Raw genomic sequence first — 27,285 nt, 5'->3', positions numbered from 1 at the left:
ATTTCAAAAGCTGTTTATCATCAGTGTAACATTTTGAAGTGACTGGAAAGCAGAAGTCTGCTTACAGCTCTGAGGCTGCCAGGTAAGCAGCAGGGCTCCTCCATCCCCAACTCCCACTCTCCACACTGCACACCAGCACTTTAAGACCAGCAGTCCAACACTGCACCAAGGTGTCACTCCACAACTCCAACATGTTTCTGACTTACTGAAGCATCTCTGATACACCATTACTAAGTCACGTGCTCTGTAAGTAAGATAGAAAAAAACCCCACAAGGATACAGAAAACATTCAAGAAGAGAGGTCCAGAAACCATTATGTCATGAGAAAAGGCTTTTCTAGATTCTGCACACACAACAAGCAATGCACATCATTCACTCTGGTATCAGCATACATCAGTTTGACAGAACACACAGTTAAAGGTTTCCAGATCACACAGGACCTTGCAATATATTGCATTTTTTCTCACGTTGTTGATTTGTGGAGTGGTTTGTTCATCAGTAGCTGTCTGACTGGAATTGAGTCTCTGGAGCAAACACTGCCATTCCTATCACAATATCAGTCAAAGACACTCTCAGGCCTCCCCTGGCAGATCACACATTTCAAGGTATATTAACTTCTTGGGAGCTCAGGATGGGGGGAAAATAAAAACAACAACAAAAAAGTAAAGCACATGCACGCAGCTCTGTGTTTGTGGCACATTTAAAACTCCAGAAACTCCTTTTAGACAGCCTCTGGGGGAAAAAAAAAAACCAGGCACATTTAGACACAGGAGATATGACTGATCTCCAGAGTCAACAGAACATAAACTTATTAATCCACATCAGAGTATGGCTTGTATCTTCAGGCAAATTCAGGTTAGAATACTGCACTGTCACCTGAACTGATCAGTGCAGGGTAAAGTACAGATGAAGATAAAAATAACATCCTATTTGTCTTTAACAAAATCCAAGTAAGTTCGGATTGAAACCAGAACTGCTCATTCTCCTTACATGACAGTAAGCAGATACTAATGTCTATTCCTACTCCCCATGACTATAACTGAAGTCAAACATGACATTCAGGACTTCCAAAAGCACTCCATTTGGGGCAAGGCAGCTTCCTTAGCTCAGAGTAACGAGTCTGATTCCACAAGTTCGCCTATTTTATTTTATACATACCTACAGAATCAAGTATTAAAAAATACTTTCAAAAAACCCCAGCTATGAAATCAAGGGAATATATCTGGGTTTTGACATTTTCCAGATGTTACAGAGCTACAAAAGCCTGGTCCCTTGTCCTCGTTACTCACGTAGCAACACAAGCCTGGTAAATTCCCTTGAAGTCCACACATGAGAAGGCTGTTTATGAACAGCTCATTCACTGCCCAGCCAGCCAAAGGAGAGCTCTCCACCTTTGCAGGTAACAAACACAGATGAAAGCCAGCCAGGCTTTCACTCAGCAATCCCTTTCTCAAATGATATGAAGTTTGTGTCCTACATCCACACTAGACCTTCAGTGGTGGACAAAAGCTGCCTTTTCAGTTTGAGTCTTTGACTTGAAATGATGCCATTTTCTCTTTTTTTGGCATATAATTTTATTAGGTCATAACAGCCTGTTCCACGTTCTCAAGCTAATTCTGTAAATCATGTGCACCATAATTAATCATACCAATATATGACAGTTTAGACCACCCAACAGTCTATATTCCAAACAAAGCCAAGCCAATTACACAACTTACTGAATGCCAGTAGGATATTACACTAATGGAGTAGATTTTACAATTTCTGAAACAGTCCATTAAGACTGTGTGATTTATTCCCCTAGATCTTATTCTTTGAGTCATGCCCATATAATCGGCATTTTTTTAGTCTCTAGGGAATTTACTGTCAACTTATAATGCCCTCATGATTCACAGATTATCCTCATGTTGGTGTCATTGTCACGTAGATTAAATTCAAATGTACAAAATTAGTCTGAAACAGCTCAGTTTCACCAATCTCAGATATGGATGTGCTTCAAATCCCTCTTCTGAATCAGGCAGAGGGAGACTGGGGCTTAAGGCTCTCCAGATGCTGAGTGATCTCACACTGGTCAGTCACACTTATTTTAACCAACAGGAAAACTAAAGTACCTTGTTCTGTCTCCATGAAAAGGTTCCCAGAAGCAAGTCAAGTCAGAGTCACCAGCTGGATGCTTCACTTCCATCTCACCCTTTTCTCTTCACCTCCAAGCCCACTGTGGAATCAGGATGTGAGTGACCTGCCAGCCACCACCACGCTCTGCACGGGCCAGGTAAAGCTGAATGACTCAAGCCCATGAATCCCAGGATGCAAATGCCAGCTCCAGGTGTTGGCCACCTGTCCTTCAGGGGCCACAGTCTGAGGTCACATAAAACTGCAACAGCAATATGAGCCAAACATATCTCCAGTCTTATGACACTGGACAGTTTTAGCAAGCCTGGATTCGTATTTCAAGCCTCGGAAATCCTCAGATGCCACCAGTGTCTGACAGCCACCTACAGAGCACCCTTTTGTGTTACTACTGGCACACAAGAACCATTCCTTAGGCTCTGAGCTGAGACTGTTGCAGACTGGCACTTTTGACTTGGCTCATTAAAATCACCACTTCTGTTTCTCATTGTTCTGATAATATAATACCATGGCAACAAATGAGAAGCTCCAAATTATATGCATGACTCTGAGAGGAAGTGCATAGTTCCTGTATATGCAAACTTTGATCTACTGCAGGATGGTCAACAGCATCTGTAACTCTAATATCCCACATTATTATAACCATTTAGCGAAACAGATCATAAAAAGATTGTTCCATTAGCCATCTTCCTGGCAGAAATCCAGGGAAGTTGCTGAGTGGCCATGACAAAGTACCAGCATAAATCCAAAGGATTTGGAGTGATGGCTGGGGCTAAATTCCTACATTCTTCACTGGTAGTAGGCTTACATTGTTATTTTCAGGCCCACATTTTTAGTCACAATATTATTCATGTGTCTGAGCACTCCAAAGAAGGTGACACAAAGTGACATGCCATACACAGTTACACTTGTAATTGCCAGTCCAACCATACCCAAGTCTCTGTCACATCTTAAACCTGCTCTGAAGGTAATTTGTGAAGAGCTGTTTTAATATAACATGAATGTATCAGAGTGGCACAGTCTGTGTGCACTGTACAGCAACTCCAGAAATGAAAGAATGCCAAAAGCCATCCTTTGGCAGTGGCAAAATTCTTTCACGAGGATACAGGGCATGCCCAGGAAACTCAGATATCACTCCAGACAGAACTGTGTATGCTAATCCTGTCAGTTCTGTATGAAGCAGAATTTGAGGTAGGAGGGGCAAAGAGGAAGAAGGACCCCCAATTTTAGCCTGAACTCCTGCAAATATTGAATGAAATGCCAGGGAAAAGTGGAGGCAGAGAAGAAAAAAAAAGTTTCATTCAGCATTATGAAATGCCTTATGTCAGTTCCCAGGCAAGAGAAAAAGCATTTTCAAGGAAGAGATCTTGTTTCAACAATCAGCTTTGCAACAGGACTAAGATAAGCCTTTAGATACTTACACACACACTGTGACTACAAAAGGGGAGATAATTTTCCCTTTACACAAAGGCTGCAAAGTCTAAACAATTTGGTGAAATGTAGGCACACCACAGAGGAAAGTGCAAATATTTCAGTCTGCCAGTCAGAACAGCTGAGTTGATCTCCAGCTTTCTTTACCTTATCTGTGCCCCCTTCCTGGGTCCATGATTTCAGTAGAAACACTGATTGAAAGTCCAATATATGTGAAAGAGGGATCTAAATCTGGGTATGCAACACACAGATATGCAAAAGATACTGGTATGAGCTGTCAGTGACAAGATAAATTTGCAGTCAGTACACTGAAAAAATCTACTTCTGGCAGGAGAAAGTGCCACTCTTCAAACTGATTTTTCCATATTTTAAAATATACTGCATGCAAGTCTAACAAGAGGAGTTTTTCACCTCACCCATCCAGCACGTATGACATCATTATGCTCACAAAGCCCTACTGCAGCATCTCTGACAAGCTCTTCCCAATAATTTTCACTGGCAAAAATGTCTATAAGTTTGTGTCTTCAGGTGTCCCCAACAGGAAATGATGCAAAGCCACAGAGTTATCATTTTAAACCATGACACTTATTGATAACATTTTATGTGAACAATCCAGTTTACTCTGCAACATGGATTTTCCAGCCAACCCAAAGCCAAACACTGCAGCGTGGTGATGCACTGTGCCCCTACAGAAAGCACTCTGCCTGCTAAGCTCCTCTGAACACCCTTTTCACAGGGCACTGACAGACACGAAGCACTTAAAACAGCTGCTAAAGCGTTTTCCTTTGCTGTCAAGCACCAGCTACTCATCAAACACCTCAGTGAATTACAGACCATCGGAGCATTATAACAAATCACATTGCTTTTAAGGAAATGCTTTTTTTAAAGTAAAGAGCAATTGAGGATCTGCACTTAAAAAAACCCCTCAGCTTCAGGGGAAAAGCCCTGAGAGCAGGGAACTGAAAGGCAAAGTTCCGCTATCTTCAGATTTCACAATCATCATAACCCTGTGTCAGGGAAAGCATTTATGATTTTTAATGATTCTGCCTGGTTCTCTACTGCGGTGTTACCTTAATTTAGAAGAATTTTCTATGTGAACAGCATGGCCCTAGGCTTTACTAGTTAGCAAGCAAATCTGGATTCAAAGCAGAAAACCCACCTTTATTTTACTTATCTCCATTTTTAGGGAGGTTAAAGAACAAAGCCATCACTGTCTTGTTCTAAAAGTTGCCTTAACTACAGAATATTTTTATTTGTCCTAGTCTCAAAGTTGAAAGTGCCAAGACAGACTACCTAAATTTCTCTAATGGCACTCCCTGCATACTTTTTGGCCATACCTAACTTCCAAGCATTAGTGTTCCACTTCATAATACCTTTTATTAAATAAGCCCCGATGTCTAACTGTCCTGAGCAAACACAGAGCAGCTAGAATTAAAGAAAAAGAGCTTCCTTTAGAATTTCATTATGGTTTTAACAAGGCTTCAACAAGCATCACTCAGTACCAAGCAGCTGTACCCTGCTAATCAATATTTTTATTATGACACATTACAGCACTTACTGCTGTTTATCAGTCAGAGATAACCAGCTCCCTGGGTAGTAAAGCACCTGTCCAAATTATCCACAGGCTTCTTAAGTGTGAAATATTGTGCAGTAACCACATTAAAACTCTCACTGTTTGTTCACCTCAGTCAGTGGTGAGTTGGCTGTCAATAAACAGAACCTGAAACAGTTCCCAACCCACAGAGCTCTCCAGCTTTGGGGTAGGCTCTGTCACCTGGATGTCACCCCTCAGCCAGGGATGTCACACCCCAGTCCAAGGGCAGCCAGGGATGTCACACCCCAATGGTACCTGCACAGGCAGAGGCAAAAGGCTCAGTAAAGCTCTGCAGGCACACTGTGACCAGCCTTGGGATCAGGGGGAGGGTTCTGGTAATCCCCAGCCTCAGACAGCACAAGAGCTCTTTGCAATGTGGCATTGGGGTAGAATTTCACTAAGTGCAGCCCTGAAATAGCAGTGCTATATATACACTCCCAGTTGCACTGGGTTAATTGGGCAGCCCAGGGTCTGACATGCGCCAGAGTCAGGATTTACAGGCATTCTCCAGCCACCAACAGTTCTCTGGGACAGCAGAACACCCCGTTCCCCTCACATGATGCAGAGTACACCTTGGATAAGGGCATGTGGCATCCTCCACAATAAAAATCCAGACATTGCAAACGTTCCTGGGATATGAATGAAGACAAATCTACATCCTCTACACTGCAGCCCCTGCTCCTTGCCCACACTGAGTGCATGAGGAACAGCTCAGCATCAGAGAGCTATGACATCACAAACTGGGTCTCAGAGGTGAGAACATGCCCCTGTTATTGGGGTTTCTGTTCACAAGTAAAGGATGGATGTCAGGAAGTCACGTTACACTGCTAAACGTGCCTATGTGGAAAGATTAACTAGAAGCAGTAATGAAGATGAATTCTCACTTGCTGCCTGGTGTAGAGCCCTCACTGTGGAAAGGCAAGACAGGAGGTTTGCTGCTGGCAGCACACACGGCACACCTACACAAACCACAGCCAGGGGAAGGCACAGTCTCCCCCCTCTTTTGGGGATTTGGCACCCTCCATAGCTTGCTCAGAGTTTCAGCAGCACAGCTGCTGCCTAGGGAGGAGATACAGCAGCACAAAAGACCAGGAGTCTGCCCATGGATTTTACATCCCTTGTAATCCAGTGGAATATTTGCAGGAGACTGGCAATGCAAACAGCATCTGTGCAGTTAGAATTATTCAAAAAAGACACACACAGTGAACCTAAAACTTTTATAATTTGTGGCATTTGAGGCTGTTACTGTGTTTGCCCAATGCTGGGTTACTACAAGTTGTCAGTAAAAAAAAAAGACAGAACTGAGATGATTCCCTAGGAAAGGAAGCTACAGAGTGCCTTCTGTCCTTACACACTAACCCCAAACCAAAAAGGAAGGCAGTGAACAATGGAGCACATTGTCACCACTGATCATCCAGGCCAGGGGCAGTTCTGCTCTGCGTGATGCCAGCTGCAAGCATGAGTGTGTAAAATGCCAAAATTGCAGGAACAGGCAGGAGGGGGAAGCAGAGTCGAGTTCACTTTTTTAGTGGTAAAAAGCCTAAAGGTAAACAAGGCAAGAATTAGTGCAAAACTGACATTTATTGCCACTCTCCTGTATTTCTAGAGCATCTTTCAAACTCCTCAAATAATAAAAAAAAGCCCCAAATTGCTAACCCATTTCCCCCATAGTACTGATTAGCAGTGGAGCACATATGTTCACACGGGAAGATCACATGTATGGAGACAGCATATATCTTATTTAAAGATCATTACTGTTGAAGCACTATCTCTACACAGCTAAAAAAAAAAAAAAAAACCACACAAAAAAACCTCTCAAAGCATAATAGGGAGAGGAAACAGCCAGGATATGAAGCATTACAGAGAAGTCAATCCAACAGGCACACCAGGAGATCAGCTATCCTTCCAAAGATCAGAAAGGCTGATGTGCTAGGAGCCAATTTTTGAACTATGCTAATAATAGGTCAGTCAGCAAAGCTGATGCTGCACATTCAACCAAATCTATGTACAAGCTGCAGGCACGAACACAAGAGACTTTTTTTAATTAAGGAGGCAACAAAGAGACTGCAGGCTGGCTTATGACACACCAGCGGTTCTGTTTACTGCAAGCCCTGCTCAGCTAGAAAACAGACACCAGCCCAGGAAGGCACTTTGGTGGATTTTGGTCAACTTGGACACAAGCTTTCTTTACTGAGATATTTGAACTGAAAATTGTAACAGCAAAACAGTCTCCAGCAGGCAGATCATAAAAATCTTCTTGCATAAAAATTTAAGTTTTCAGTGTTTTGTAACATTTGACATTTACACCCATTTACAGCCAAAGCTTACAAAGTCTCAGTCCTTTTAAACAAAAGACAACCTACAAATCTCATCTTTATGGGAAAGTCATAACCCATGCTCAACAGACAGCAAGGATAATATTCTCACATGATATAAAAGGTTAGGATTGTTCTTAGTGCCCAAGAACTCAGCAGTACATAAATTCGGCTGACTCCAGAGTCATCCTCACTTTCTGGGGTTCTCTGGCTTCCTCACTTCATAAACTGGACCTGTGTTGTGGATTAAACCACAAACCTCATTTTCTATTCCTGCCTCCCTCACAAGAAGGGAGATATTTAGCATTGGGAAATGCTTATTAGAGATCTGTGTTTGATGTAGTACCATTTCCCTAATGGGCCTTGAACAATTTCCATGTTTTGAAAGCAGAGAGATTTCCTTTAAATCAGCAGCCTGGTGGGAAGCTGACCTCCATGAAATATTTCCTCCCATTTTGGCTGTCTGTGGCAATTCCCTACCACTTTCCCTGTCTCTTCATTATGCTCACATGCAGATTTTTAAGTGGTTGGGAAAAAAACATGAGCTGTTCTCAAGTTCCTAATGCCACCATGGTGCCTCCTAATGCTACACCTCAAATTCATGAATCAAAGACTGCAAAACCCAGATTATTTGCTGTGCCACCATTATTACTTTACTGTCTGCTTCAGGTTCACTCCCAATTTCCAGTGTCATTAAGAAGCAAAACCTCACATCACCACAACTCCTTGTCCCAGGGAAGTCCTCATCCAGATTTCCAGTGAAAAGATGAGCAGGACCTCCACAGGACCACCCCCACCTTCCAGAGCCTGAAACCCCTTATCCTTACATTTCCAACTGAAATCCAACAAGCAACCCAACCCCTGCTCTCAAAAATCAGGGACAATCCACTTTCAGCTTCACACTCAGTTCACAGATGCAGGAAAAGGATAAAGGAATAGAGCAAGTTTAGAGCAACACCATTCATTAATCCATTTTACTTTCCCTTCAGAAGGAGAGGATTATGATCTGATATCCAGAGGGTCCTACGGATATAAAACTTCCCCAGTTTTCGTATTATTTCCCTTTGTGCCTGTCTGACGCTGGAGAATGTGCAGACGCAAATGAGAGTTTGTTGGGTTTTTTTGCAGAAGTCCATGGATAAGCATCTGAAGTAGTAGAGCACTGGGAACACAAGGCATCTCATACAGAATAAAAAAAGGCAGCAACAAAAAAACCCACCTGGTAGAATGCCAGGACACAGACCCAAGTAATTCCAACTCCTGTGTCCTACAGCTGAAGCAAAGGCAAACCTGTTCATGTGGCAAAACGTGATAGAGGCCCAATCCTCATTATGAAACAGAATTAACAGAAAGGGATGGTGATTGATGAAATTATAAGGATGCTACAAGAATGAGCAGGAAAAGTGAGATTTTCACTGCACACACTAAAATACTCCTTCATAAGGACACCTATGCATTATTTTTTCTCATTCAATTAATTGCATTTATGGTCTCAAGTTTAAGGGTTTAAGTTATTTGGCATTTTTTTTGTTTACACGCCAGAGAGGGAAGTGTGAATACATGTTTAATGAAGCACTTCTTGGATGTTTTCAGCGCTGAGACACACAACTGAGTAACCTTGCTCTTGAATAAATTAAGGCGCACAGTTGAGGTTTGGAGCAGGTATTTTTAAACCTGGTGCTAGTAAATATTCCATTCTCATTAAATTACTAGGTGTATTTCACATATTGATATATTAACTTTGGTCTTTATTGTATGCTTGTCAAATGTACTGTAAAGCATATACAGACCTAATGTAAACATTTTTGACCCATAGGGCAATACAAATACTGACCCAATTGTTTTAAAGCTCTGCTTCAAAAGAGACACAAAAGAACTCTTACGTAACAGGCAAAATTCCCACCAGCTGGAAAAATGCCACATCATCTTCCATTTGGATGAGGGCAATGGGATTGCCACAGAATTGACAGATATGCTGAAGCCAAACCTAATCCTCCCGAATCCTACCTACAGCCCACGGGCTCCACCGCCCACATTCACTGTCATCTGTGCTGGGTTTCCAGGCCCCAAGGAACTCAGGACCACATCAGGACACAAGAAGGGAGAGGACCTTCCAAGCCAGAAAAATCCTCTCATCTTTATCATAAGGAGCCACTTCATGCACTCGCATGGCACAAGAGAGCTCCAGCTCAAGGCACAAGATTATTGCTCCAGGCTCTTGTATCAAGCTCGCATCCTGTGGCTGAGCTGCAGCATGCTGGCACCAGTTCTGTCATGTGGGAACCCAGAGTGCAGAGAATATTTCTCTGCCTGTTTTGAGGGGTTTCACCCCCCTGAACAACACAGCTTTTGACCTCTGTCCATGGAAAAAACTGCCTACTATTAGAAAAGAGCTAGAAACTACACTAGTGTAAATTAGGTGATAGACTACTATGTAAGATTGTCACAGGGCAAAAAATTTAGATGTTTTGGGTTTGTTAATGTAGTAAATAGATAAAAGCAAAAAAAACATCAAAATGGAGGATTGTTGTTGTTCTCCAAACCTCCTTCTACTACTCCATATTCTGCAGTAAAAGTAGTTTGGGATGACTGGACAAAGAAGTCCACAGTTCCTGGCTGTGTTACTAAATAACTGGTAGAAGAGTAAAAATAATGTACGTTTTTAGTAACCATTGGTTGATTTACCTTTAAAAAGGCCATGTAATCTTGATAATTCAGCTTTCTCCTGTATCCTCTGCTTTGCGCTGTCTGGATCACACTAGTGACTCCTTTTCTGATAAGACTTAATAAACAACTATCAAGAAGCAGCAAAGGCTGAGAGTCCCATTTGTCTCTGGAACCCCTAGCAAGGACTTTAAAAACTCTCCCATCAGGAGGGGTTTGATTACAGCACAATCAGTGTCACGGTCAGTGATGTTCATACATGGAAACAGGCCTGTCCCTGGAAGAGGAGAAACTACCCCACTCTTTCCCTTGAAAACTGCAAAACTGTTATTAAAAAACTGTACAGTGCAAGTCTCTCTGCATAGAGATACCCTCAGCCTGTCAGTCTGCCAGGAATGGCTGCCTGTGAGTACTTCTGTGGCTTCACCACCCCATCTTCTCAAATACATTTAAAATCTTGAGGTAGGAATGGTGCCATGCACTCCCTGAAGCTGCTTCTCCCTGTAGCTGAAGCCCTCGGTTGGGCTGTGCTGCTGCTCAAATTGCAAGGGGCTGAGGAGGGAACCTCCAGCCTCACGTTCCCTCCCAGAGGATATCTCAGCACTCCCAGTAGCTTCTCAACAAACACTTCCTTTGGACAAACAAGATCAACATCTGTTTGCAACAGGCATTAGAAATTGCTGCTGACTCCCAGGAACTGGGCACTTACGTTGTGTTTCACAACACAGACTGTTAAATCTCTTTGTGGTGCAGCAGATGAGACTGGGTCTGCATCCTCTGTGTTTTCTGTGTGCTGCCATGTCACTGCTGTTGCCCAGCTTTTAAAATAAAGGAGAATAAATCAGTATCTGCTAGTGAGAGAGAGGACAGCATATTAACCATCCTCAGACTTTTAAACTCCTAAATGGATCTACCACAAAAGCAGTATCTGCTTTCCTCCTTTCCCTCCTTTTCTTGCAGTGTTAGAATTGCACTGAGTCAATGGCTAAGTGCCTTCTCCCAACATCCTTTTGATTGCATAACAACTTCCAGACAAAGGATGCAGGAGTAATAACGCACAAACTGCCTGACAATATCTTTTTCTTCTCCTAGTCTGCCTATGCATCCATTAATACATTTATGCATAGACAGAAACCAGTCTTTGTCTGGCTTTTCTTTGCAAGCTGGGCTAAACACACCAAATGCTTCCAGCTGCTGCTCATCTCCTGAGAAATGCTTTTGATTATCACTCCTTTTTACTCCAGCAGACTCTCTTCACCTGGTTAAATTTTGATTTATCTTTCTTCCATGCTCACGACCAAAATAAGAACAAATGGAAGAAACTGCACTCCATGTTAAAAAAAAAAAAAAAAAAAAAAATCAAGAAATTGAGTTCTGTTTCAGTCAGGTCATAAAACACAACACCACAATGAATATTGTCTGGATTTGCTGTAGTTAAGAAACATTACCTAAACAATAAGGTAAGTAACAAAAACTTATCACATTAATTTTTCTTTTTAAAGCCCACGTTGAGAACCATTCAAGTAATAATATGGAATCAGCCAGCACTCTGCACACAGATGAAGAAAATATTCCAGTATCTTCAGCAACAAAAAAATTTCATACTGAAAAATACAATTAACATCAGAAAGCTGTCCTGCCATCTGTTAAAAACAAAAGGTATCAAACGTTCTCACTGTTATCAGAAAATAGGGAAATGCTATGGACGCCTTGATTTTGGAGGATTACCTTTCCTGATGACAGCAATGTAAGCTGAAATATGCAAATACACAGTGAGCGTGTCAAAATGCAGGATACCACACGGCTATTACCTAACTGCAAGATTGGAGCTTAAATGAAATTACTTAACAGACCTTCACACCACAAAAACTGCCACCCTTTAGTCTTTCACGTGTGGCATATCCTAAGTGGGAAGGATCTCCATGAGCCTGAAACTACAGATCCTGGATTGTTTATGAGGAGCACATAGCTCCTGAGACTACAATGGAAATTGGTACTAACTTACTTATCAGAAAGCTACAAGTGAAAGCAAGTGAACAGTGCACACTGGTCATATATATAAAGCTTGACCCTCAGCAGCCTTTTGGAGCCTCATCTGCTCCACTGCAGCATTACCCAGACTCACTGACGGGGCTGCAAACCCTGCAAGCACTGGCGGCTCATGGAGAGCTACAAGATGGGGTCAGTGACACCGAGGGAGGGCTGCTCTCCACAGGCATCTTCACCAGAGCTTTGGGCTCTGACTGCACAAAGAGCAATCTCAAGGACTGTCCAGACCCACTGCTAGACAGCAGACACTACAGATTATTTGCCTTTCCCTGCAACAGAGAAGAAACAGAAAAGGAAGGGAACAAGAAAACAATGCCAGAAGCAGCTCAACCAGCCAATGAGTTCGGGAAAGCTGCAGAGCTACAACCACCAGTTCCCTAAGCTAAATAAAATTTAACACAGGGGAGTGGTTGTTTGTTTTGTTTTTCCCTCCCAGTGATTCATGTAATTTTTGTGTAACTTTACTGATAAGGCAACAGCAGGCAAAGGAGGCAGATTGCTGTTTTAAGCACCACACCATTTACTGTTTCACACAGTGGCAAACAGGACACACAAATGGCTTGAGAGATGGCTGCTGCTCAGGCCTCATCTCCACACCTTTTGTAGTCAGCTCCCAGGAAAACATGCCTGATCAAGGAAGCTGGCAGCAGGCTTCTCCCAGTTCATCACTTTGTTTAGCAAGGCTTATCTTTCCACACACAGAAAATAACAGGCCTTACTCATGACAAAAGCAATTGCTTAAAAAAATAACATGGGGAAAAAAGAGAAAGTGATCACAGAGGTTGTATTGTCCTCGTATTTCTCCACATAGTTCTGCTATCATCACAGGATCACTTCACACAAAGAGAAGGATATTAAAGAGAATCTCCTATATAACCTCCTTTTTCCATGTATTTGCAATTTCACAATAAACATGAACCCAAATACTCTGTAAAAGCAGAAAATGGCATTTCCTTCCCAGTCCTTGCACTATCAGCACCCCAGCAGATATACATTTACTTTCTTTAAGTAGGCACTGCTAGGATGGTGTTTAGAAACAAGCTTCACCTAGTTGTCATGAATTATTAACCAGAAAAATCCCTCTTGTTCTTTACAGAGTCTTGATTTGCAAGTTTAAAAATCAAACTAACACTTAAACTTCTTGCATAAATACCCAACCTTTAAAAAAAATGCTCTGAGCATTATAAATACATTTCTTCATGAATATGAGAACAACAATTCTATAAATAGCTATTCTTCACAGAATTGCTTTAAGACATTGTTTTTACAGACAACAGTAGGAAACTGAAGGAGGTCTTAGTGCCAAACATATTAAAAGTGAAATAAACTCTCCAATCAACTCTGGGTTTCCACTTATTCTTACAGAGTTCATCATTATTTTTTAGCTTATACAATTAGTTTATGCAAGGGAAGGAACAAGCCAAAAGGCTGCACTGCATCCTGGCACAGCCACTGGGTCAGTGTAAATCAGTCACAGCCTTCAACTTCTGAGGGCACTCACTTGGCTGCTCTGGGCAGTAATTTAAAACAACTCTGCACTGTCAACAGATGAACTCGCTATTACCCACCACAATCTTGTACAAGCACAGGCAAAGACAAGATTTTCATTATAAACTCCACAATATGATTTCCAAATATACTCACTCAAAACTGTGCTCCATCTCCTCTCAAAAGCAAACATAGGAAGATAAACACGATCTAACGTAATAGCAAATTGCCTCTTCAGCCTGCACATTTCATGTCTGCTATCTCCTCGAGCTATTTTTGCCCCAGTATCTAAACATAAAATCAACAGGAACTCCTGAAAAACAGCTACACAACTGGTAAACCAGGTTTCTGCAGCCAGAATACCACAAGCACACATTTAGTCTTTCTGGCAGATTCTCATACAAGGCCAAAGCTCAAGCACTACCAACTTCAACACTATTTTCAACAGGGAGCCAGTACAAGCACTTACTTGATAAGTACTTGAAAATTCATCTGTATGAAAACAGAAACTGGTTCAATTCCTAGTTTCGATGCAGTGTTTTACTATCATGACTGCAACACTAATTCTCTATTATAAATCTGTCTATGAAACAAACTGCACCCAAGTGCTCAGGGTGCTGACCTCTTTCCCTGTGTTTCCTTGAGTTTCCAGCCTCCAACAGCTGGGAACATGACAGCGGTGGTTCTGAGGGGTGACGTGGATGTGGAACTGGAGCACAGCAGCGATGAATCAGGCCATGAGCTTTCCCAACTTCTCCCCAGCCACGGCAGTGAGCTCAGCACACCAGAATGTTTTTGAAAGTGTCCAGTGAGGATTAGTAAGAACTTGGTGACGTGACCCACCAGGCATGGCCAGGGAGCACATGGATATTAAGGAGGAAGAATTCAAAGGGAGCTATGGCCTCCAGGAATTCTGGGCCTGTCATGCACCACAGACAAAATCCTCTTGTGGAAAGCAAGAGAAACCACAAGCCAACTATGAACCACAAGAGCATCCCAAATGGATCTTTCCTGTCCTTGCCAGGACAAGTATACACCTCACTGGGCATCACAGCATTAACATGGCTGGAATTTACCAAATCTTCCACCCATCTCACCAAGATTTGCACACCAGGGATGAGCCACAGGCCTGTTGCCTTTGCTCTCCAGAAGAGCAGAGGAAGATATGCTGATAAAATGCTTGTCTGCTGTGCCAGGACTGCATGTCACACCACAAAGAAAGAACCATTCTGGAGCTGGAAGCTTTTCTCTTACCTTATTTTGATCTGTCCAGTAGAAGAAAAATCCCTGTGGGTCTGTTCTGAGGATAATTGGAGTCACAACAGTGGAGTCCTGGCAGAGAAACAACAAACAAAAAATCCATGTCAGCACACAGAACACATAATTATGCACAAGCTGCTTTGCCATCCGTGTTAATGAATTGCAACATCTAGAAATTACCCTGAAGGTATCACTAGCAACATGTCACTAAAAGAATTTAGTATCACCTGCCTCATCTCCATTTTTCTGACATAACGTATTTCCATTACTGTGGAGACAGCACCAAATAACTCCAGACCTGACAACATGTGGAGTTAATCCAGAGGAGCTGGAAGTAGATGAAGTTAGGCATAACACCCTGAATGTCAAACTAGAGCCCACACAGTAAAGCATTCTAGTTAGCAGGAGTCCGCTGCCTACCTTAACGTGACTTCAATTTCAGGTATCAACATGAGCTAAATACCTATAAAATTTACTTTTACAAAGGCTGAACTTGCCTAGAAAACAACGAATAGCATTCTTTACATTAAGACTTTCGTCGGTAACTTTCCATTAGAATTTAACTTTTTTAATAATCAAACCATGAAAATTTTAGTAATGGGAGTATGTCTATATTCCACCTCACTTTCAAATTGGTTGAAAACCTGTCTAGTCTGGTAACATCCATAGCTCAAAGTCACTTAAAACCAGGCACATTTCTTAGTACACTGAGTAAGGCAGCCTTGTTACCTACAAATTCATGTCTTCTGACTGACAGCAGTTCCTGACTCTGGAGACACAAGCTCTAAGCCAAGCCTTTTCTGCAGGTGGGAGTTCATCACATCTCTCCCCATCAGGATTCCCTGGTGCCTAACAATAACTGACACCAGCACAGCCTGCTCCTAAATAGGATTTCTCCTCTCTTTCTCTTCTATTTTTCATGACATCTGTAAAGACACTGCTGTCTCAAGACCTCTACCCATTTTCCAGACTCAATTTAGAAGTTATGGAAGGGGCACAAAAGGGAAAAAGACAAGGGGACAGAAAAATTGCCTAAGCCTCAGCTCCCCAGAAACCCAGGCTAAACAGCTTTTCCTCAGAAAGGATTTATATTGCTGTTGAAGTGCTAAAGGTATTTTACAGCTTTAGCTTTCACTTCTTTCCAAAGCAGTAATGTGTGAGGTCAGTCTATATTGCTTGGAGGAAAAAAAATGGGCTGTAATAGGTTCAAATTTAAATCAAACATATTTAAGTGCAGAGTTTAAGTGCAAGGAAAGTTGATGGAAGTGACACTATTGTAAATAAATAAAACTTAACTTCTCTAAGTGTCATTTCTGATGCAAGTACACTTGTCCATATGTCATCAGTACAATCCTTTGTGACACAGCACTCCCAGCAATTGGCATTCCTGAAATAGGGAAGCTGAACTGCTCCCAGTTCACAGCTAGGAAAAAAATGAGACCCAAAGCAGCTCAGTGACAGGCCCTGCACCAGCCAGGAGCCTACAGCAGAACAAGGTGAAAGAATAAAATGCCATCAAGCATATTTTTATCTCAGCACAAGAGAAATACATACTGAAGGGCAAGTTCTAAACAAAGAGAAAATACAAGATCAAACCCTTTAATGAGTGTAGAAGGCCTTTTTGTAACTGGAAGATCCAGGCTTTGGATCTGTCCACAGGTGCACTGACACCCAAATGGTGTCACAGGAGTTTTCAGAGGCTAGGAAGTGTGGCTGTGCCAGTGCCATGGAAATGTCCCAGGTGGGCTCAGAGCTGTCATAAAGCACCACTGACCCTTCATTAAAACACCGCCCTTCCCTGAGAGAACAGACATGTAGAACTTGTAGAATCTATTTTCCTCTCATTTCTCTATAGTTTCTAGCATCCTGGACACCTGAACGTTGGGTTCTGTGATACAACATGCAAATTTGGTTTTAAAATATATCAGGTCCTGAAGAAATCAATCTGTATCCACAAGCACCTACAAAAGGGCTCTTAGACCTCCACCATTCAAAAACAGGAAAAATCCCTGTTTTGGAAATAAAACTCTCCTTTCTTAGCTTATTTCATTGTGTCATACGCAGCCTGTGTGTGAAAATACAAAATGAGGAAAGGTAAAGAATAAGTGTCCTTCTACCTTTGGAAGAGATAGAAGCAACTTCAGGGGGAAAGAGAAGGAAGTGATGGAAAACAGACACAAAGCAATTATGCTTTAGGATTAGCTAATTTTGCTGGTTAATCATTTCAAATCAGTTGCTTCAAACCAACATGTGTTTGATGACATACAGCTATCAGAGTAATACTTTTGTAGATGTGGGTTGTAAAATGTTGATTAAAATCAGACTCAAGAAAGCGGAGGATGAGGTGGCATAAAGGAAACTTTATCATGACAGGATGAGTCTTAGTCTGGGAATCTCTGCTCCAGAAAGCTGTTTGGTTGTGTTAGGCTTTTTGTTTGGTTGGGTTTGGTTTTTTAATTAACTGTACTACTCTAACATTAGGCACAGCACAATTAATGTGCTGATGAACACGAGAACCCCACACTGTCACAGGATCTGAGAATAACTTTGTACATGTATTTGTGCAACACGTGTCTCAGGAACTCTTCCATGCAGTCAGCAGCAGCAATAAAAGCCACATGCATAATGCTTTGTGTCCTACAAGATAATTATCACTCTTGTAGATCCCTGACAAATGCCACACTCCGTTCTGGGTGTGGAGGAATAGAAAGAAACTTTCTGAGTCAGCTCCGCAAGTCCTTCCCCCTACTCCAGAGTAAAGCAGAGTCCTTGGTCACCTGGAACAGGTCTCTTGCTTTTATACTACTCTGCAGTCAGGGCTTGCAAAGGCAGGAAACAATCAAAAAGACACCTGAAAAACCCTTTTTGGAATATGCATTCAAGAAAAGCAGCAGTTCAAGGCTCTGAAATAGAAATTTGCTTCAACCAACAATCGTCTGGTGCATTTATTTACAAACATTATTGTACTATAAGGGAATAGCTGTGGTTTATGACCCATAATACACACCTGCAGTCATTTATGAGTATCCTGAAGTCCATTAATTCAGCTCCCTCACTCAAAGAGCTGACCTCATAACTCTCCTGAACAGACTGACCAACCACACACAATTCTGAAGAAGAGGGTTATGGACAGGAGACAGTAGAGAAGGAGTAAAGAAAAGACCCAAAACTTCAAGGACAAACAAATCAGGAGCAGACCTTTGTATCGCCTCTAACCCATTCAGATCCAAAAGTGAGAATAAAATGGAAAAAAAATGCGTTGCCCATCTCTAAAGCTGAAGGGTTTGGAAATTAACACATTTAAATGTGTAGTAGGAGTACAGCCTATATCCTATACCCATTCCTCTGGATATCAACAAAGTAAGCAGCCCTTTGAGCAGCAGGCCAGATTCTTGGGGCTATTCCAAGCAGACAAAACAGGTACAGGAGGAGATGACCAAAGCAAAAATCAGCTGTGACCAGAAGGGATAGAAGGAAAAAAAAAAAAAAAAAAGGAGAGCATCCCAGTCAATCATGCAAATGACTGGGGGTTGTCAGACTCTTTAAATGCCACTGTGGATGCTCATGCCAAGCAGCAGCTTGGTTTCCAAGAGATTCCTTCTGCAAATTCCTTGAAAGAAAGAGTGGCCCTAACCTGACAGTCCTGGTGTGCTGTGTATCATACCAGTCTCAGCTTAAGTGAATAATTTTCTTGAAGGGCTTTTAATTTCACCTTTAAAAGTCCTCCACTTTTTTATTTGCTGACTTCAGGCCAATTCTCTACTTTCCTCCAATATCACAGCGTCAAATGAGTAATGTGGCTGTTCTATACTTATTCCATTAAGTTGCCTCTTAATTGGCTGTCCAACCTCAGATCCTGCATTAGCAATATTCTCTGGTTTATACTTTTAAACAAAGAGGCTTCAACTTTATGCCCAGAAAGGGCCACAAGGAACTTTGGGATCCTTACCAGCCAGGCACAGCAGAACACAAGCACAGAGGACCAATGGACAAGTCCATAATTAAATGACAGCCAGATAATTACTTCAAGGTCTGATTTTAAGAGTGGGTCCCTCAGACTACACCTAACATCAGTGAGCAAAAAGTGCCACCTCCATTTCATTACTACTGACCCATAAAGATGATCAAACAAAGAAAATCAATGAAGAGGGTGAAAACTTTGGTTTAGCTCCTTTCTGACTTGATATATCAGAGCACCACCATGACCTGGCTGTGCACAAGAGATGGAGCCTTTTACTAAGCATGAGCCAGATAAGTTTGTGTTTTAATAAACCACATATCGATAATGATGATGCTGCTTAGAAACAGCTGCAGTCAAAATTCACATCAAAAGATTTTTAAAAGAAAAGCAGAGCAGCCTCTGTCCTCAGCTCTTCTGACAGATGGGGCTCATGACACTGCCTTATTAAGGCTGACTGTTCTTTCCTTGGTTCACCTCGGATTTTCAGAGACACTGAACATCTCCAAATATAACCTGAAAACTTTTACACATCATTATTTCACTTGCTTGAACCTTCTGGAAAATTTCTGCCAAAATGCTTTGAAACACAAAGCTAAGAAATATGGACTCTTTCTGGCAGAGGCAAAATATTCTTGAGCATTTCTTTCACTTTGGGAAAAGGGCTTGAACTCTGGTTGAACAATGATGTAAGATGTGGGGACAGTCCCTAAAAAGAGCTATCTTGCCACCCCACAAATCAGGTGGATTCCAGGCCTGAGGGAAGCAGAGAAGGAGTAAAGGAGAAGGGATAGCAGTTTCCACAGGGTCAGCAGACACATTAGCTGTAAATTCCATAATACACTGAGTGTACTCAGACTGGAACTAAACAGGATTACCCAAACAATCAGAACTATGAACTTCTTCAGGCTGACAGCTGAACTATAAGTGAAAGGGAGAAAGTTCTCATCCCATTTGCAGTGACCCCCTGAAATAATCTGGAAGGGCAAAGAATTTTACTGAGGGCAGGGGAACCAGATCTGCCACATAAGTTAACAGGTTGCAAGAAGAAAGCATTGGGGAAGGTGAAATGAATGCTGGAGGCTGGAAGGACCAAAAAAATCAAAACTGAATTGATCTTACAGAACTGTAAAATGAAATTCCACTTGTTCAACAGGAACATGCAGGAAAATATCCTTCACTATCAGAGTGGCTAAACCCTGAAGAAATTTTGGTGATGGCACCACAGAACAGAAGTCATCATCCTGCTGATCAAAGACTGCAAGTTTCAAAGATCTACCTTGAGTGGGATTTGTTTCTCTGAAGTCTGTCCTACCCCAACCCATTTCTCAGGATGTCCCCACACTCAAGCTGAGGATCTTCTTACTGCCTGAGTCCTTAAATGTGGCAAGCTAAACAGTCAAGAAAGACAGAACAAAGGGAGAACTTCAGAGCAAAAGCAGCCAAATGACAGCCAGGAAGATTTTTATCTTGGCCAAAAAGTTCTTGTGTGATGCTGCGAAAATCATTTAAACCAGTCTGCTCATCAGCATAAATGCTGCATTCTGATTTTGAGAGAACGTTGGAATTATATTTCCACATCTCATTTTCTAATTTTCAGAGATGCTGAGCCCAAACTCATCTTAAGTCACTGGGGAAGCATTCTGAACATCTGACTCTATGGTTCTGCAGGCTGAAAACTAGGTCCAACTTATCTAATCACAGATTAAAAGTTAGCAGATTTTTAATGCAGGTCCAAAAAAAAGACCAACAACAGTACAATTGGAAGCATTCTGTCATTTAATAAATCACATATAGATAATGATGATGCTTCTTAGAAACAGCTGCAGTCAAAATTCACAACAAAAGATGGGCCTTGTGAAAATAAATTGAAAAGTGCTTATGAAGCAGTTACTTTATAATAGATAAAAGACTCCACAGTGAGTAGTTAACTGTGTGTTAACTATTTCAATACAGCTTTCATTAAAAATAAAGTCTTGAGCATTCAAACACTAAAGCAAAGAAAGCACACAGTGCACAACCCAAATTCACAGTCAAACTTCCCTTTCCCAAAGAATGCTCTTTTATTTAGGAGTTCTTTTCTGGTTTTGACTTTCCCAGGTACCCACCAACACTCCAAAGGGCTCCAAAACTACACTAACAGAGATGTCATCTATGACTTAAACATCAGAGCTTCCCAGGCAGGCATCTAACCCATCTGCAGCAGATCCAAATCTTATTCCTGCCCCCCACCCCCCCCTTAAGTTATAAAGAGCTTTCCAATGGAGTTAACCAAGTTCAGGCTTTCCCATTTACTAAATATTAACTCTTTAAAATGGTAAACTCAGTCTCCTATGTTGCAAAAGACCAAAACCACAACTTATACTCATTCAAATAAAATACTTTTAAATAGCCCAGAGCTGATACTTGTTTACTACATAAAGATTAGCAACAAAGAAGAAACAACAAAAACTCTAGAACGTCGGACTTGACCTCTTCCCTCCAAACTGAAAGTGTTCACAAAAAAATAAACTCTTCAGCTTATTGTTTTAGTTTTATATACACAGAACAACAGTTGCTCATTTTTCATGTCCTCACTAATGTACTGGAGTGGCAGGCTTGTGCACAGCTTAAAAACAAACAAAAAAGGCAGGGGGGGAAAAGTTACTTAAAATAACTTCTGAAAAATTCCAAGTTGTTTATTTGTTTCATCTCAGCTCATCCGTAATAAAGATACTCTGTTACATCTACTTGTAAGGTCAAAGGGGATACTCTTGATAATCTTCTTTAAAAGAATTCTAAACAAAGCAGCCTGCAGATTTCCAAAGCATTCACTCTGAGCTCAAAAATGCTTTATTAAGACAAAGTGCTCTAAGAGAAAGTCATTCAAAGAGAAATTAAAAGACCTGAGTTTGTTTTTGCTGCTCACTTGGGGAAGTGCTGTAGCCACTAAGCAATGCTACCTATCAGGAGGTTTGTTTGCTGCATTAATCCAATGCTTAGGGAAAAAAAAAAAAAAACAAAAAAACACATGGCTAGAAAATTGGAATCCTGACCCTCAATTTAGGTAGAATTCACCTTAGCAATATAGTTAACTTAAAAGTGAAAGTAAATAGTGTGAGGCACAGAGAGATCAGTCAAAATCTTTATGCATAGTACATATTATCACTAGGGAAGATAAGAAAGCCTTTAAGCAAGAAATGAAAACAAACCTATTTGTGAACATAGGCCACCATATTAACTTGTTACGGTGTGCCAATTACAGCTCTCAGAAAATATCAGCTCAGCTGTGCTCTGGCTGTTGAGCTACTTAAAGACTCCGTTATGTCTATCTTGTTCCCGCTACAGGCCAGACAAAAACAAAGAAATCAGCCAGGGCAGATTTCAGCCCTTAAGAGAGAGAATTCCTGGGAGAAGTTGCTCTTTATACTCAGGTTTCATTCCCCTTCTCAGCCTAGAAACACGTTCTGCTACATTAAGCTTAACCCCCTACCAAAAAAGGCTTCACCTTTGGACTTAATTACATCCTTTTTTTTTTTATTAAACTGCTTTAAAATTCCCACCAGGAAGAGCTGCTATCACCTGGGTACCACCACAGCAGAGGGAATCAAGCCAGCTCTTCCCAAGCCTTCCCTCTCTCTCACTTCTGTCTAGGAGTATGAGAGCACAGCTGTTCAAAGCCAGACAGCAGCCAGAAGACTCAGTCTCTCCCAGCAGTCAAGGAGAAGTAGCTATAGAGGTTCAACTCAAGAAACAACTTGAGGAAGCCAGTGCTCTGCCAACCACCATCTGAAACCAGGCACACACATGGATACAGCCACAAAAAAAGACCTAAGCAACCAGCCACATTTATCTTTCACAGATTCTAAGAGCAGCTACTTCTGCTTCTGCTCAGTGCCTTGTGAATCCAAAACTACACATCAAGAGCAACATATCATTCTAATATTTGCTTTCTGACCTGTAATACTCTTACAGAATAAAACAAAGCATAAGTTACGGGACAACAATAATCTTTGACTTTAGTGCTTTACACCCTGATCCCAGATGGAATTTGTGAACAGGCTATTAGGCATTGGATGGTGGGAGCAGTATTACATCCAATCCAAAGGCACAAAAGAGTGACTCGTCTTGCAAAGCCAAAACTTCTTAATTGATTCTTAATGCTTCTTCAGTTTAGAAACTGAAGATGGTCTGCAGAGGAAATGGAATTCCAAGAATTCCACCTGCCTGTATGTGATCTGGAGTAGCTGATGTGACCTCCTCCTCTCCACTTCCCCAAGCTCAGGCACCGCATTTCTCTTTCCAGCTGGATCATCCCCAAGTGCAGGGGCAGCAGGCACTGGATGAGGCTCACGGGTGACACACAGCAGATGTCAGTGCTGTTCCTCAGAGAGAGGGTCCATGTGAATTGTCTGTACCACATCTGCTATTAGCACATCAGTTGCTGATCAGGTACAGAGCTACAAGAGCCTCAGGATGGGAAGTCCATGCATGGACTGGTTTTCAAGTCTGTATCACCACAGCTTTTGTCAGACTGCTCTGCCCACCTAGTGACAGTCTCCTTCTCAAAGCTGGCAAATACTTTCTGTAACAAACGTTACTCTACACAACATGAAATTCCTCAAACGCCTCTCAGGCTCTGGTTTAAATGCTTCCAGCATTCCCATTTAAAATTCTCTGTGGTTTAAAGCTCAGCTAGAAAAAATTTTGCTTTGGGCTGAAACTTGGTACAAGTCATAAAAAGTCACAACAACCACTTCTGCTTCACAAAATGCAAACAAAAGTCAGTAGGACCATATTTAAACTGCAACACAAAATGGAAGGGACCAACAAGGAGAGGACAGAGGCTGCCCCAGTGCACAGGCAATGTGGAAGAACTGAACTCCCACTCTCACACAACATGAGAAGAAATAGTGTTTTTCTGAAGAGCCCTGGTAGCACAGCAGAGCCAAAGTGCTCATTATGGTCAATTGTGTTTTACTGTTACATGTTGTAGTTTACTACTCCTTATTAGAGCCTATTGTTTCGCTAGCGAGTTTGTGCATGCCTGTTTACATGAGAGACCACAGAGGTTCACATTCAGCAACATCCTTTTTAAAAGCTCTCCAGCAGATTAATTTCACAGAAAACTAAGACTCTGAAGTGGTTAATGGCTACTCAATGGCAAATGCTTTTCAAAGTCACTGAACATGCATTTGTCTGAATGCCTACATACAGCCAGAGTGGCAAAGGAGAGACTCACTTCCCTTGAAACCTTGGATTTTGTGGGGCTTCCACTGCTGAGAACATTATAGGCAAGACAGGAGAGCTGAGGTGTGGGAAATGTGCAGACACACACAATGCACAGTCAACAATGAGTTAATACTAAAGTTCTTCATCACAGTGGGGCTAAATAGGCATCAACTTTCACAAGGCTGCCAACAAAGCACTCAAACACGACAGGACTCATCTCAGTCACACAGTCCAGGTAACACCTGTGGCCTGCTGAGTAACACCTTTAACCTAAAATGCACGTCTTTCTCCAGAATTTAGCCATGTTTTATTACTGCAGACTTTAGGTATACAATCTTTTTACCAACTAGCCTATAGCAGACAGGTTATCCAGTGAACATCTGCTGTGCATAGAGAACACCTCTTCATCTTCTAATTCTATCTATATGATTATTATTCGGGAAATAGCAGTCAAACTAATAATTTTAAACTGTTGCCTGATGGCTTGGACTTTCAGTCTGGAGACTTAAATCATCATTAACTTGACCTCTGCGTATACACACGGAAACTCCTTGGTAGCTTACCAAAAATAAAACAATAACTGCAATGACAAGGCTGCCTTTTCCTATCCTAAGGAAAATGTCAACCAAAAGAAAGCATTTTCTCAGGGAAGTCATTCAAGCCTAGTTCCTGAACATAAATAACATGTATCAAGCCACTGTTTGGTACTGCGGACAAGGTCAGTTTGCCGAGCCTATTAAAAATATGTGTAAGCTTATTACTGTAAATAAAACTTCACACCACAAGCTGTTTGGTTTCTGATGTTCTCTCTCTCCTTGAGAGTGTTTATCGCAGGTTTACAGGGGTCAGGCTCACACATTTGGCTGCTGGACAGGCTGAGAGCAACGGCAAAAGAGAGACATAAGCCAAGAACAGTGGTTACACATGAACTGCTCCTTCTCCCTCCCTGCCGTCCCTCCAGTTGTTGCTGTGGATGTCTTTAACAGCCAAGCTCACAGCAAAAACACAACAGCTCTGAAAACAAGTCATTCTCAACAATTCTGCTGATATTCAGACTGCCTGCCTTCTTTCCCAACCATTTCTCTACCACAGCCCAAGTGTCACGATGCCTCTCTGCCTCCAGACACCACGCACAGACATACTTTTTGGGGCACCTGCTCCTCCACACACAACTGAGACACCAACACCCAGTGTTGTACTGCCGGAGCAAAAGCTAGCAGAGCACTCATCCTGCTTTCCTTCTCTGCAGCACAGCAGGCTTTGAAAAAGGCGACTCTTCTGTTTAGCTTCCCTTTCCTCTCAAACTGTCCCGGGCATAGCCAGCATGCCAAGAAAGAAATCCCAGCTACCGAATAGTTGCTCTACCAAAGGTGAGGTGGAAACCACACTCCTTTGCTATGTGAGGCAACACAAGTGTAAAGGGCTGGGAAGCAGCAAGTAGTAAGGGAAAGCAGATGAGATGTTGAGGCAAGTCTCATGCCCGAATTAGCCAAGAAAGAAGAGTGTCTTCTGCAGAGGAAGTAAGATGACCAAGGGTATCCTAACTGTAAGCCCTGGGAGAACATATCCAGGGCTTGACAACCCCACCAAAACGAGAGACAGCGAGAGGAGCAGGAGCCAGAAGGAAAAGGAGAGGCTGGGAGGAGGAGATGGCAGATAGAACGAGAGAACAGGTTGAAACAACTATGTTACAGAGGTGGCAACACGCACAGTAAAACACGGGAGGCGGGAGAAGACGCTCGCGAAAGGAGCCAGCTCAACACACCTCGCACCGGCCAAGCGCAATTAGACAGGAGAGCCCTCGGAGAAAGTTTGCCCGGCATACGGCCGCCGGTTCAACACCGCCGCTCGGCTCGGGCAGCACACGGCGGGGACACATCTGTCGCCACCCCCGCCGCCCCGCACCTGCCCTCCGCACCGAGCAGGGCAGGGCCCGGAGCCCTCCCACCCGGTCGATCCGTAACCCCACCGTGCCCCTGCCGGGGGAAGCGGGGGCTACTCACATCGTCCCACTTGACGAATTTGACGCCTTTCTTGAGGGTTTCGGAGACGCAGACGGGCTTGAGCTGCAGAGCGTGCACCCCTGGCTGTGCCCCGGCCATCTGCACCGCATGGACGCGCTCGCTCTGCCCCGGCGCGGAGGAGCCGCGGGAAGCGGCCGCTGCAGGAGGGACTCCGGGGCGCCGGAAACCCGGGAGAGAGGCCGGCAGAGGCGCCTGGAGCGGGCAAGGAGGCGGCTGCCCGAGCGGCGAGGGCGAGAGGCTTCACTGGCGCTGGCCCAAGGAGCTGGCGCGGCAGCGGCCGGGGCGAGCCATGCGGCGGCACATCCTCTATATACCGCCGGCCCGCCCGCTCCTCTCACACACACGCACGCACGCAGGGCACGGAGCCGCGGCGCTGCCCGCTCCGCTCCGCTCCCTCCCTCCTCGCCGCTCCTCCTCCCGCCCCGACAGGCTCGGCCCCCGAGGTTCCCCCGCGCCCAGGGCAGCGCCGGCGGCGCCGCGGCGCCACCTCCCGGCCACCGCCACCGCCCGGCCACCGCCGCCCGCTGCTCCTGGCCACCGCCGCCCGGCACTTGCCTTCCGCGGAGCGAAGCCCCGAGCAGCCGCCTCGGCTCCTCCGGAAGACAGAAGGACGGCAGGGAGACGCTGGGAATGGGAGATCCGTCTCCCTCCGCGGGAAGCACGCGTGGGGCTCCGGTACCGCACCGAAATGCCCGCCAAGGGAGCGAGGGTGAGTGTCCACGCGTCTCGTCCCACTGAGAGACGCGACCAGGAGAGGTCTCTCGGGCTGCAAAGGGGGTAAGCACAGAATCACACAATGGTTGGGGCTGGAAGGGACCTCTGGAGATCATCCAGTCCCACATCCCTGCCAAGGCAGGGTCAGCTGGAGTGACACAGGAACGCATCCAGGTGGGTTTGGGATGTCTCTAGAGAGGGAAACTCTAGGGCAGCCGTTCCAGTGCTCTGCCACCTTCAACATTAGAAGTTCTCCCTCATGTTGAATGCAACTTCTTATCTTTTAGTTTTAGTTTTGAGGGAGTAGTTATGGCAAAAGCAGAGCAGAGGGACAGCACTGAGCCTGCACAGTGATGCCAAAAGAGGAACAACTTTTAATTGAAAGAGCGACACAAACAATTCCCATCAAAGCTTCATGCTTTAAATACACAGAAATTGCTTTACCAC

The 27,285-nt window shown here is 43.2% G+C and overlaps 1 protein-coding gene and 1 long non-coding RNA gene across 3 annotated transcripts in view; one reads left to right on the top strand and one right to left on the bottom strand.

Moving 5' to 3' along the window:
• The window catches only part of PLCB1 (phospholipase C beta 1), a 341,583-nt gene extending 315,040 nt beyond the window's left edge, over positions 1-26,543 (bottom strand). For both annotated transcript variants that reach the window (XM_039569803.1, XM_039569804.1), the window contains exons 1-2: positions 26,104-26,543; positions 14,926-15,003 (exon numbers count right to left, since the gene is read on the bottom strand). In XM_039569803.1, coding sequence (XP_039425737.1) covers positions 14,926-15,003; positions 26,104-26,202 — 177 coding nt within the window. In that variant the 5' untranslated portion in view covers positions 26,203-26,543. The remainder of the gene's footprint in view (positions 1-14,925; positions 15,004-26,103) is intronic.
• A 93-nt stretch (positions 26,544-26,636) lies between these two features.
• The window catches only part of LOC109145098, a 40,720-nt gene continuing 40,071 nt past the window's right edge, over positions 26,637-27,285 (top strand). The window contains exon 1 of the long non-coding RNA XR_005604300.1: positions 26,637-26,833. This is a non-coding gene — a long non-coding RNA (uncharacterized LOC109145098). The remainder of the gene's footprint in view (positions 26,834-27,285) is intronic.

This window comes from Corvus cornix, chromosome 3, assembly GCF_000738735.6.
Source record: "Corvus cornix cornix isolate S_Up_H32 chromosome 3, ASM73873v5, whole genome shotgun sequence".
In the NCBI taxonomy this organism is placed as follows: domain Eukaryota; kingdom Metazoa; phylum Chordata; class Aves; order Passeriformes; family Corvidae; genus Corvus; species Corvus cornix.
This window is presented reverse-complemented; position numbering and strand designations above follow the sequence as displayed.